The 12566-nt window shown below is 43.3% G+C and overlaps 1 protein-coding gene across 1 annotated transcript in view; it reads right to left on the minus strand.

Annotated features, from left to right (window-relative positions):
- Positions 1–6955: 6955 nt before the first annotated feature.
- Positions 6956–12566, minus strand: part of SYNE2 (spectrin repeat containing, nuclear envelope 2) — a 178648-nt gene continuing 173037 nt past the window's right edge. The window contains exons 112-117 of the mRNA XM_010584145.1: positions 10222–10422; positions 9720–9848; positions 9027–9215; positions 8251–8340; positions 7998–8044; positions 6956–7181 (exon numbers count right to left, since the gene is read on the minus strand). Of these exons, the coding sequence (XP_010582447.1) occupies positions 6956–7181; positions 7998–8044; positions 8251–8340; positions 9027–9215; positions 9720–9848; positions 10222–10422 (882 nt within the window). The remainder of the gene's footprint in view (positions 7182–7997; positions 8045–8250; positions 8341–9026; positions 9216–9719; positions 9849–10221; positions 10423–12566) is intronic.

The following is a 12566-nucleotide window of genomic DNA, read 5'->3' on the forward strand; positions in this document are numbered from 1 at the left end:
TAACAGATACTTTTTGTCTTGTTGAACATAATTTTATTAAAAGTTACTACTAGTGTTTTAAAATGGGCAAAAGCCAATAGCTGTCGACTCTCTGGATTAATGTAGCTGTGTTCGTATTTGGATCAGGAGAAGGTGCACCTCTCTAAACCAGCACAGCTTATAAACAGGGAGCTGTGTGACAAAATGACTGAACAAGGGTGCCTTGGTCTCTCGAGAGAGGTGTTGGGTTTATCATGGGTCTGCGTCCCACAGACTCTCTCAGACGCTGCATTCCTGGTGTGGAGCAGGCCTGAGCAGAGCTGCCATGCTGCTTTTCAATTTAGATATTGGGGGGGCTTTTCCAGCTTCAGCATGGATGAATTGAGTGCTGAGGAACTGCGAGGGCTATGACAAGAGGAGGAGAGCTGGGCTCGTTTCTTTTTTCCTTCACTGCTCTGCTCTACATGGGCTTCTGCTGCTGAGCCGGGACCTAGCCAGAGGTGGCTGTTTCTGCTTGAAGAAATTATGCTGCGGTTCTGGGATGTTCACAGAGGTAAGCAAACTTGGTTCATGAAGGAGTGCCAGTTGCTGTGGATTTAAAAAAAAAAAAAAAGAAAAGAAAGAAAAAGCCGAAACTTTTCCTTATGCATGCTGTTAAAAACATGCTGAGGTTCTTCTCAACTCTGGAACTAGAACCAAATGGTAAAACAGCCTTGATTTTTAAAATTTTTTTTTTAAAGAAATGTGATAAGTCTTAGAGCATTTCAGACAGGTGAAGTGCTTTGTCTCCAGGATCATGAGACCTTTTCCACACTTCCATCTTCTTGCAAATTGCCCATTTTTAGTGCTGTCACGTTGCCAGTCAGAGAGGAGAATATGGGGAAAAAATGTATTGGAACATTCTCCCTTGAGACAGTCTGGGTCCTCCTATTAAATGTGTAGCTAACTAAGACAGGTAGTACTTAAAGATTTTTTTTTTCAATAAATATACATATTTCCGTAATAATAATATGTTAATTCCTTACTGACTGAATGATAGATCTATACAGGGATCATTGTGATGAAAGGAGAGCATCCTTTCAAGTGCTGGAACTTTTTCTTTTCCTGCTGATGGCCTGTGGAGTATGGAAGACATCTGCTGTACTCGCATCATTAGAGTGGTTTAACAGAGCCTAAAAATGCAGTGAGGCCCCAGAAAGTTGCCTCTTGGTCCTATTTGAGCTGTCACCAGTGACCAGACTCTTCCGAGGTAAGAATTTTTGTCTTGTTTGGACTTTGTCATAGAATCACAGAATGATTTTGGCTGGAAGGTTGCACCTTCAGGTTCCTTAGCTGTTTTCGAACCTGATCTTCTCCTAGAGTGGGCAGTTCTTTGTTCTCCCAGTCCCTGCCTTTGGATTCTGGGAATTGGGCAGCGTGGCTGGAACACTTGCTGGTGAAGATCGAGGCAAACAAGTTGTGGAGTACCTAAGCCTCCTCCATGTCAGCTGTAGCCATCAGGGGAGGTACAGTTTCTTCCATCTTCCTTTCTTGTCAGATGTACCTGAAGAAACCCTTCTTGTTATTTTTCATGTCGCTAGCCAAGTTCAGCTCCAGCCGTGCCTTGGCTTTCCTGATCCCCTCTCTGCACTCACCAGCCATATCCCTATAATCTCCCCAGGAGGTATATCCCTGCCTCCACTGCCTATGCATTTTGGTTTTGTGTTTCAGTTTGGCTAAGAGGTCTTGACTTAGCCAAGCTGGCCTCCTGCCTCCCCTGCCCAGCTTCTTGCACATTGGGATTGAGAGCTCTTGCACCCTGAGAAAAATGTCTTTAAATTAGCTCCCAGCTCTCGTTTGCTCCTTTGCCTCTGAGGGCAGTTTCCCAAGGGATCCCACGCGCTAGCACCCTAAACAGCCGAAAGTTTGCCTTCCTGAGGTTTAGGGTCCTGACTGTACTCTTTACCCCTCAAGACTGAGAATTCCACCAGGGCATGATCACTGCAGCCCAGGCTGTCTCCAACCTTAACCTCTCCAGTAAGTTCTTCTGCATTAGTGAGCAACAGGTCCAGCAGTGCCTCTCCTCTGGTCGGGCTCTCCATCACCTGTACTGGGAAGTTGTCCTCGGTGCACTCCAGTAGTTGCCCAGACTTTGCTGTGCCACTTTTCCAGCAGATGTCTGGGAGGGTTGAAGTCCCCCCCAGGATCAGGGCCTGCAAATGTAATTTAGAATTCCTTGCAGAAGGTTCAAAATACACATGTGTAAATTGGCACAAAAGTTTCATGTGGAAGCTCGGCCTGAGCGTGCTGAGTACTGCCAACGGCTGTGGCCATGTCTGGCATCTTGAAAGGCACGATGCTGCTGCTGCTGTCGCCAGGTTCTCCTGGTGGCTTTGGACCTAACGATACAGAAAGTAAGCCTGAGCTTTTCCCATTAAGCTGGACCCAAATGATTTTGAAAAGCTGGCCCAGAAAGCCTACTTTTTTGCATCCAAGGTTGTTCTTTTGTCGGAATAATAGAAAATAGTTCTGCACTGATGAAATAGCTGCTCTATCCTAAGCTGTGCTTTAACCCACATATATTAGAAATGCAGTTGTAATTATGGGTCTATTTCAAATCTTAGCACAGCGAGCACATGGCAGAGCTAGATGGCACTCTCTCTCCCTTCCCTGCTCTTCCCCACCAAGATAAGTGCCCGTGGGAGACAAGTTGCTCTTACCCAAGAGCTAAAGTTAAAAACAAAGTATGGGTTGGCCCGGCTTTGTCTGAGGCGCCTTAAAGTGAGCACAGCCTAAGGGCCTGTCACAGGAATTACTGTTTTACAGGGCTGAATACTGATCATATATATATTCAATATATGTATCAATATATTCTGTCCAGTTCTTTGGATGGCAGAGTACCTTATGACCCCACCGTTCCTGGCTGCCAGGGACAGGCACCACTGTTACAGCTGCTTTTAGTCTCAGCCCGGCTGTAGGCGGCACCACTTCTTTGAACGGTCCGTGGTCCTGTGATCCCTCCATAGGCTCAGAGCTGGAAATCATGGAAACGCCTTTGCTATCATCACCATTTGTCTCAGAAGAAATCGTTTGACGTTATTTATGTCCTGCCAGATAATGATTCGGAAAAGCAGTTAAGGATGTGGTCGTCTGTTGTGCTGACCCAGTGCCTAAACCAGTACTAAGGACAGTGTTGTGAATGGGAATATGAAAAGCAAGTGGATTGCTAAAGTATGGAAAATAAATATTACTTAGTCATTTTTCACAGTGTTTTACTACTGAACTGAAGTGTGCTGAGTTACATGGCACACTGTTTCATAGGTAAGACTTCATTTTATTTATGAGCTGGATATTTTTTAACTCCTTCTATCTTTACATCCTCATGCATTGTTGAGTATCAGCGATTTCAATTTAAGTGCATGAGGAAAACAAGATTGCTATACTATAAAAATGCCAACTTCAGCTGCTACTGCCTCAACAGACAAAAACCTTCTTCCCTCATCAGGATGTCACATAACTAAGGAGCTGGCATAGCAATTAGCAGGGCTTACTGTTTCCCCAGAATTTTCTGTCCCGAGTCCTATTTCATATGTGGCTTTAGTTCAAACTTTTCACCCTCACTGCAAATTTGTAATGGAGACTAGTTCATGACTGACGTTGGTGCCTTTTAAAGTACTCCGTGTATGTTATACTAAGGTGAACCCCCCCAATCCCCTCCCCTTCTCTCAGCTGCTCTTCAGTTCTGTGAACTTACAGTATTTGTCTACTGATGTGTGTTTCATTCAGTTATAGATTGTTGTGGCTGCATAAACAGGTCTCATGAAAACTAAATATACAGCTTTTTGTTCACTTCTTTCCTGTAGGTGAGCTCAGCCTGGTTTCATGAGTGTGTAAGGTGCATGATCGGGGGGTCTCATCTGTACCACCACAGTCACTCCACCAGCTGCAGGTTGATTTACTTTGTCAGGTACTCGGGTTCTCAGGACGTTTCCCAGCACCAAGCGACTACAGAAGACACAGGTTGTGCTCTAGTGGTTGAGGGCACGTTTAACTTTTGGGGAAGGGGGGGACAAGTCATAACAAACAGTTCTGTGTGTCCCGTGCTGGCAGAATTATTGTTGACTTATTGGTGGGGAGGGGGGAGTAGGTCTACCTGAAAACAGATTGAGGTCTCATCTCCCTGCCAAAGAAATCAGACTTCCAACCCAAGGCTAGTTTTGGCCTGGTTTCACTCCTACGTACAAATGCCCGTGCAAAAGCGCGCACATGCGTGCTTGCTCTCGCTATTGATCTTGCCCTTTTTTTTTAATCTTTTTTTCTTCTGCCCTTCATTGAACACTAACAACCCTGTCCTGAGTGAAAGGAGAGGATGCTATGGAATCAGTGGGCACATATAATAACTTGTTTGAAGCAGACTTCAGTGTCAGCCTGCAGTGCAGTGGTCATAATCAACTGGAAGTAAAACTATTTAAAATAGGTTTTGGGAAAAAACATTTAAGTTATTTTCCTAGACTTTTTTTTTGTGTGTGACATTTTGAGATAATTTCATGAAAGCTCCTCATTTTATGTATTACATCAGCTCAACAATTTGATATAACTGTACATAATGAAAGGAAATTGCAGGCTATGAAATTTTCTTTAGACCTTTTAACATCATTCAAAACTTTTTTCCCCTGCATAGGTTCTTTAATGGCAGAAGAACTGAATATCATGTCAGCAACTGACTATTAGTTCTTGGCAGAGAGGCTTGCATGGGCATTTGTGACAACCTGGCAATGGAATAATGGTTAGAGTTGGCTGACTTCTACAGAGAGAGAAACTTCAATGAGCTCCATTTGAAAGTAATTGCTTTCAAAATACAAGATGGCAGAGGGAGAGGGGAGAGCCTGTGCCTGTGTGCAGCGAGGGGTGGGGAGGATCCATCCTCTCTCTTTGGATACTGCACTACGGTGAGAGCTGGAGCTGTGAAATCGGTAGCTGAGCACAAGCCTGGCTCCACACAGACAGCTACGCAGAGCGGCATGTTGGCTTACGGGCTGTGAAAGCTGCCAGGTCTGGAAGCGCTGCTGCCTCTGGGTGTCTTTAGCCTGCTGGAGCCCCTGCACTGCTTCTTGGGACTGAGGTCAAGACACGCCAGTATGGACCTGGTGTATCTCGACCCATAATTGAGCACACAGCGTGGGATGTAAACACAGGTACGGTACCACTGCTAAAAAGTGCCAAATTGTAAGCTTTGACTTTCCTAAACCATGTTGCAAACTTTACAAGCTTAACTGCATCACAGCTAAAGTATTAGTTTAGTTTAAAATCCTGGAAATAAACCATGCTTTTTTTACCACCACGGTTGGGAAAAAGCTGCTCGTTTGCTACAGGGACTGTCTTTGAATGCAAGAACGCAAAGCAACTTGCTTCATCAAGTCCTCTGCCAGAAGATGGGGAATAAGCAACCACCAGTGGTGACAAGTGTAGAAGAGGTGGGAGAATTCTCACAGGCTAATCATAAATCCTATTTTCTATAGGTAAGCATCACAGAAATTGGCTAATTCCTGGGTGGCTTTCACTGCAACCAGCATTCAACCAAACCCACTCCTGTTGCACTGATCTCTCCTTGTCATGCACCCTCCCCCCCCAGCACTGCCCTAACTCCTGGTTTGGAAAATCAGTTCCAGGGTGGGGAAATAGTTCAGCATTTCAAACTAGTAATAAGCATTAGTTGGTTCAACTTTGTATTCTTCCTCCAGGAAATTACAGTCAGTTGCAAAGGGAAGGACCTGTGCCAGCGAACACAGGCTCCACTGCTGAATTTTTAATCTCTTGCTCTGACAAGCAAGAGCGTGGTTATGCTTCTTCTGACACAGCTGTGTTAGCATGCAAGTAAGCTGACTTACACAGGAGCAGAAGGGTCAGCACTACTGAACACACGGCTGGTTGTCCCCCCGTCCCCCGTTCCCCCCCACTAGACACACCAATTAGTCCCTGCAGTCATTGGCAAAATTTTAATGACAACACTTGAACTGTACAACCAAGAAGCAATGGCAATGCTGACTGTACACAGTGTTTCTCTAGCCATTGCCCAAGTGTCAGTTTCATTTTAAAGATGAAGCTTATAAAAACGCACAATTCTCTCCCAAGATACTGTACACTATTCAGCAGGTTAAAAACTGAAAAAATCTTTCATTAAAAAAGTCATTACATTATTTGTATACATCAGGGACAGTCTACATAATCATGTTTATCTAGAAAATATGTGCATTATAAACCATTTCCACGCAATGCAACAATTTCTGATTTCAAAGGTGGTATAAAAAGACAACACAGCAGTCCTAACCACTAGAACACTATATGTAAAACAGAACACATGACCATCCTTTTATTGAATGTGTTAGATGAATAAAACACAATAACAAAGATGTCAATTTTTTTGTTTTCACAAGTGACTACAGTACCAAAAGATACAGGTAACGTGAAGTGTGTGCAGTAATCATTCTAGGCAAAGTGCCTCTTCAAATGCTTGTTTGTTTGTCATGCTAACCCAAGACAGACTGCTGTGTTTAAGATTACTGTGATGTAGTTTCTGCATCTAGTAACTCAGTATTCAATCACCTTGCAAGCTTAAAAGCACTGCACCTATAAAATAGTGTATCTATTGCATCAAAGTATAAAGTGTGTTGATTACAGTTTAAAAATCTATAGAAAAAGTTTGTTTTCCGTACAAAAATGCTGAAATTTTGTCAAGATATACATTTGAGATGTGAAATTTAACACAGTCCCTGCGACAGGGAAAGGAGGCTATAAATGTGAGGCATTATTTAGCTGCAGCAGCAACCTGCGCAGCAGTATGCAGGATGCAAGGGTACTGTAGTGGCTAGTTTGGGGAACGAACACAAAAGTTTCTGTATTTAATTATGCAACGCCACTGCTTGATTGATGCTAGCAGCATGAAAAAAGCACCGCAGAGAGTGTGTTTTGGTGTAACTGAAGATTCACGGGCTGCTTTCTAAGTTGGTGGAGGCCCATTGGTGTATCGCAGCATGGGATAGAAAGAACGGGCGAAGTTGTTTGCCTGGGTGCAGCTGTAGTCTTCCTCAGAAGATGGAATCATGCAAGCCAGAAGTAGAAGCAGTAGAAAGAACAACTGAAGAGGTAAAGCTGCTCGTAGTACACGGTAAAAGAAGGAGGGAGACCGAGGAACTGCTTGATTAGGCTGTAGATGGCTTTCACCTCTGAAAAGGAGACAAAAAAAGAGAGAAAGAGGAAAAAAAAAAGGCACTTAAATTTGAGTTTGAATTAAACAAGTTGTTTTAACTCCCCCTCTAGGGTTCACACTACCCTTCCAAGATGTAGGTATCTACAGGAAAATGCACTGCACATTGAACACTTTAACTATAACCTGAAAGTGTACAAGACTGCTCAGTGGGAAGCCTCCTGCTGGTTTGGGTTTACTGTCCTTACTACTGAAGAAGAAACATTTATTTGTAACAGCTTCGATCAGTGCCTTTTTACCCTATTTTCAGATGCAAACTTACTTTTCCCAGGAGACAAACCACTCCAAATACATGCTGAAGTATAAAGGAAAGCCAGCAATTCAAACTGATTAGGCTCTCTTGGCCTTGGCATTACTGAGATCTATCCTTTGAACAGGTCCTAACGTACAGGGGGTGAAGTTCTCCCTTTGCCCTTCACAGTCTGTTTGTCTAAGTGGCTCTAAGCTGCAAGTTTCTTTTTCCAGGTATGCTGGTGGAATTAAAGGAAGATTTAAAACTAAAATATTCCCTCATTTGGCACAAAAAATATTTTCTCAGGAGTAAAGACAAGCCAAGGTTGCACATCAGTGCAGAGGTTGGGAGCAGGAGTGCTAAAGGAAACCGTTCACCAAGGTGCAGCCCAGAACTGGTAGGTAGAGGAGACACTACAGGTAGGCAGAAATCACCTCCACCCGTATGTCAACCTATGAGGAACAGCTGCTCAGGTTTCTGCTGGCACTGAGCTCGCCTCTGCCGTTTTCACCATCCTTCAAGAGATCAGAGATAAAATAGTACCTTGTGCTGCTGCTGTTTCTGCCATCTGCAGTTCTCCTTGTGGTGATCTGTTGAGAGAAACAGCTTTTAGTATCCAGGTTTCAGAAACAAGGAATTTCTCTTTCACAGAAAAGATAGTTGTAGACTTTAAAGTCCAGCTGTAAACTGTAATATGGTACATGCATCTAAAAGATAAAATGATTACATTACATGAGGAACTTTCAGGCTAAATATGCTATATGCTGATAGCAAAATATTAGAAAAAAATACTTGCCTTCTTCACAGCAGGGCTGGATTTCGCTGCGACTGGATTATAATCTCCTGAGTCCAAGTCATCGGGAACTAGCAGGAATGTTTTGGTATCCTAAAAGGGAACCACACCTTCCTCTGTAAAATGCATGCTCAAACTCACAACAGATGAAGTGCAAAGAGCCATCTTTCATTGCCTCTCCATAGGTGCACAGCCCATTGCCTCTTTACATGTGCATAACCAGTGGTAAACAGATGCTCCAGTTCTCCAACATAAAGAAATGTTTTACTATGCACAACTCGAAGGAATTACGACGGAACAGGTGCGTACAGGTATTAACTTGAAAATATCTCTTATGTGACAGCTCTCAGGATAAGCAATGTAATGCTATCAACTCCTACGTGTTCATTACGCACTCCTAGCCTGATAGTTGGTACGGACCATTGGATAACTCGAGTCGGAAGGGACCTCAGGAAGTTCACCTCGTCCAACCTCCTGCTGAGAGCAAGGTCAGCTATGAGACCAGACCAAAAACCTTACTCAAAGCTTTATCCTGTCTGCTCTTCAAACCCCTCAACGATGGAGACCGCAAAACCTCTCTGGGCAATCTGTTCCAATACTATAGTAGCCTTGTGGTGCTGAAGTTTTTCCTGTAGCCAGCGTTAACTGTTCTTTTTTCAGCTTATGAAGGTGAAAGTACTCAAGTTTTAAGTCAATCTTTTATAAATACCTTTACTCTTAGTATATTACTACTTGTCAGTGAGAAAGATCCATGAACAACTATTTAAACTCTGACTCACCAGATTTCCTTGTATCGTTTTTAAGTCATTTGAAACTTGTTCAAGAAGCTGTTTCAGTTTCTTTCCAATTACATGGACCTTCTCATCAGCTTCAACGTAATCACCATCTGATTTAAGCAGCAGGTAAGCTGTGAGTTCCTGAAGCGAGTTTACTTTAAGCTGTTGTTCCAGCAGCTCTTTCTCCAGTTGCTTAGAACAAACAAACAAAAAACAGTGCAACAGACTTACTCTCAACTTTAAGGATGTTCTCATGAAAGGAGGAACTCTGGAAGGCTTTAAAGAACAACTCAACCTGCCTGAGAATCCACAATACACAGGAATGGCTATTACAGCTACGTATGAAATTAAGTTCTGCTTTAAGAGACTGGTTGTACCTGCTTGAACTAACATTTAGAAATCATTCTAGCAGTAATTAATCTATATGAAAAAGACATTAAATCTTGGAAATTGGAAGTCTTACTCCACCATACAGACTGTTCATAAGGAACTTAATTATGATGCGTAATTACGGAAAAAATGCCTCATATAGGCAACCTCTTAGACCACTTCAGAAACCAGCCACCTGTCTGAATACAGCAGTTTCAAGGACAGGCTGCAGACATCTTGAGAAACAAAAATACTGCTCTTGATTTTGTGGTGAGCGCTACTGACTCGCTGGAAGAGCTGAGGTGCTGTAGTTAAGACTACACTTACCATTAGCTCCTTTTGGCATTCCAGTATTGTATTGAGGTCAGCATTTGGATCTGTGATTTGTCCTTCATTCCTTCGGCTATCAGCACTTGCTAACCACAGGATTAGTTTTTGGCTCTGATCATGGAAGTCCTAGAGAAATACAAGATTTGCACATAAGAGAAAAAAACACTTCTGCAGTGCTTTCACCTGGCTTTGCCTACAAACAAAATGACCAGCCCAGATAAGACAGAGCCAACAACAAAGTCACTATTAGTGAGGCTACTGCAACCTAGTTAAACTATTCCACCTATGTAATAAAAGGGTATTATACAGTTCAAAGGTATTTTTACCAAACCCTTTAAACCCAACAGAGTCAAGTTTATAAGAAAATTAAATGTCTTGGATTCTGAGCAACCATTCCACCGATGTGCAGGAATTACCCCGCTGCCCTCCCCCCTTATCTACCCCTAAGTAGCACCCTAAAGAGGAGTTTTTCCCTTATAAGCTGGCATGTGGTATGCACCTGGCAATGCAGTAGGGCTTGTTGTAAACCTTTCCTCCAGTTGTCCAATGCATGAGTTGCTTTCTCCCAATGCAAGTTCACCTTCCGAAGCCTGTTCTGAAGCTCTTTGAACTCTGTGCTATCCGCTTTCTGGAATTCTTTGCTGCTCAGGTTAACGGAAAGCACCACTGCCTTGTAGTTATCAAATGCTTTAAGCGTGTCCTAGTAGAAAAAGAGGATTAGGAGCTTCTATGAATGATGAAAAAATGTTGTTTATTTACAATAAAACTACACCCTCAAAAGAGTCACAAGTATTGGGGAAAGCTGAATCTGGTGGCTTTTCAGATAATATGCTCCTTAGCAGTAAGGTAGGTGGCCTTTTTTATGTTATTTTAAAGCCAAAACCTTCACTTTGAACAAAACAAATCTGGCTGGGCTTGTGCTTCTCCCTAAGTCACAGACATTATGGCTTAATCCACATCTGCCCTTCATTCCTCCGAGCTGTCTCTTTCCCTGACATTTGGACAAAAATTCCCATAGGTCATCACATGGTATTTCCTCTTGATTTATAAAGGTTTTGCTGCCTCAAAATCCTAGAATAATGCTGAAAGGGACAGCTGGAGGTCTGTACTCCATCCTCCTGCTCTAAGTAGGGCCAACTTCAAACTCAGAGCAGGCTGCTCAGGGCATCATCCAGTCAAATTTTGAGTGTCTCACAGGATTGAGATTCCCCATCCGCTCTGGGCCCCTGGTTCCACACCAGGCCCCCCCATTGTGAGAAATGCTTTTTCTTCTCTCTAGTCAGAGTTTCTGTCAGCCCACTCCTCTGACTTGCCAAGGTCCCCCTGAATGGCAGTCCTGCCTGTTTTCCTCCTCTCCCTTAAAATTGCAGGGGGAAACAATATGGAATTTGCCAAGTCATGGCTGTATCATCTAGTCACCTTTATGTTAAGGTAGAGCCCATATTTTTGAAGGTTTTTCAAAAAAATGAATGCCAAACAATACTTTGTACCCTCAAGAATTTACAGTTTGAATCAAGGGTACTCAGTCTTTTTCAAGTTGTGGGCTCTCGCAGTAGAAAAGTAAAAGCTGCAGGATGATTCCTGCAATCAACACAGCTCGGATTGCTTTTCTTAGCAGCCTTTGTAACTAAGAGTGTCAATCTATATATTCTCAAGATCTGCGTCCCACTTGTTGAAAAACACTTGTCTAAATTACATTTCGCTCAACAAAGAACCCTGTCTCCCTCCTTCAAGCAACAAAGTTTCTTTCAGTATCAAACAATACAAACAGTCCATCACAGACTTCTAAACACCAGTAAGCCAGTCTGCAGCCAGCCACGCTTTATCCTTAGCAAGGGCAACTGCGATGTCCTGACATCTCAAGAAATTCATGTCTTAGAGCGTGCTGGCTCTTTTAGACACCCATAGAAAGCCAAGCTGCCTGAAAAGGGGATTTACAGCCAGCTGGACTCCTCTTGAGAAAATGCAGAAGAGAGAAGGAGAAGTGAAGCTCTGCTCCTTGAAGAGGTCAGACACCCAACTCCAGCCTGAAGGGAAGCACCTCCCTCCACTCATGAGGTATCACCAAACCCTTCCTAGCCCTTGGTGCCCAAGCCAGATCGGCTGATGGAATGAGAGTCGTTCTTACTGGAGTCACACACTGGCGTGCAGAGTCATTCTCCCTGGCCTAATGACTACTCAGGGATGCGTAGGCTTAAGCATACTCTCAACATGACTAAGAAATCACTCCTCTGTCCTGCATTGTCTTGTTTGTGAGCATCATCCCTAGTGTGACACCAAACTGACCAGTAGCCTCAGGATTTGGGCAACTCCACACGACGCTGCTGGCAGAAGGGTGAGCACACAGGCATTTTGCACTCCCACAAGTGTTAGGAACACTTGCTTCCCGAGTTCAACCTGCAGCATTTTGCTACCTAAGTCCTAGAGACCTAGCACTTACAGGTACCCTGGTAACCTCCTGCTTCAACTTGGAGACCTCAGTTAGTCCTAATTTATGGAAGCTGAGAATCATGGCAGGCAACGTAACATGACGACACATGCTGACAAATGTTCACGTTAGTGTCTCTCTAACTGCTCTATTACTTGGCTGAAGATTAGCAGAGACTGAATTTGTTTCTTGTTTTTAACTAATACATTCTATTCAATGAGAAATCTGCATTTGATAAGTGAAAAAATGCAACTGCACATTTTGAAAGGATGTACCTTTCAACCATTGGACAAGGTGCTATTTAGAGCTAAGATTTTTTGCAAACACCATATTGCTAAAAAACACAGATTTAGAGCAGATCTTTGGAGCAGTCTCCCTGTTGGAGCTAGACCCCTCCACTCCCCCTTTAATTCAAT

This window comes from Haliaeetus leucocephalus, unplaced genomic scaffold, assembly GCF_000737465.1.
Source record: "Haliaeetus leucocephalus isolate CR32 unplaced genomic scaffold, Haliaeetus_leucocephalus-4.0 Scaffold944, whole genome shotgun sequence".
Lineage (NCBI taxonomy): Eukaryota > Metazoa > Chordata > Aves > Accipitriformes > Accipitridae > Haliaeetus > Haliaeetus leucocephalus.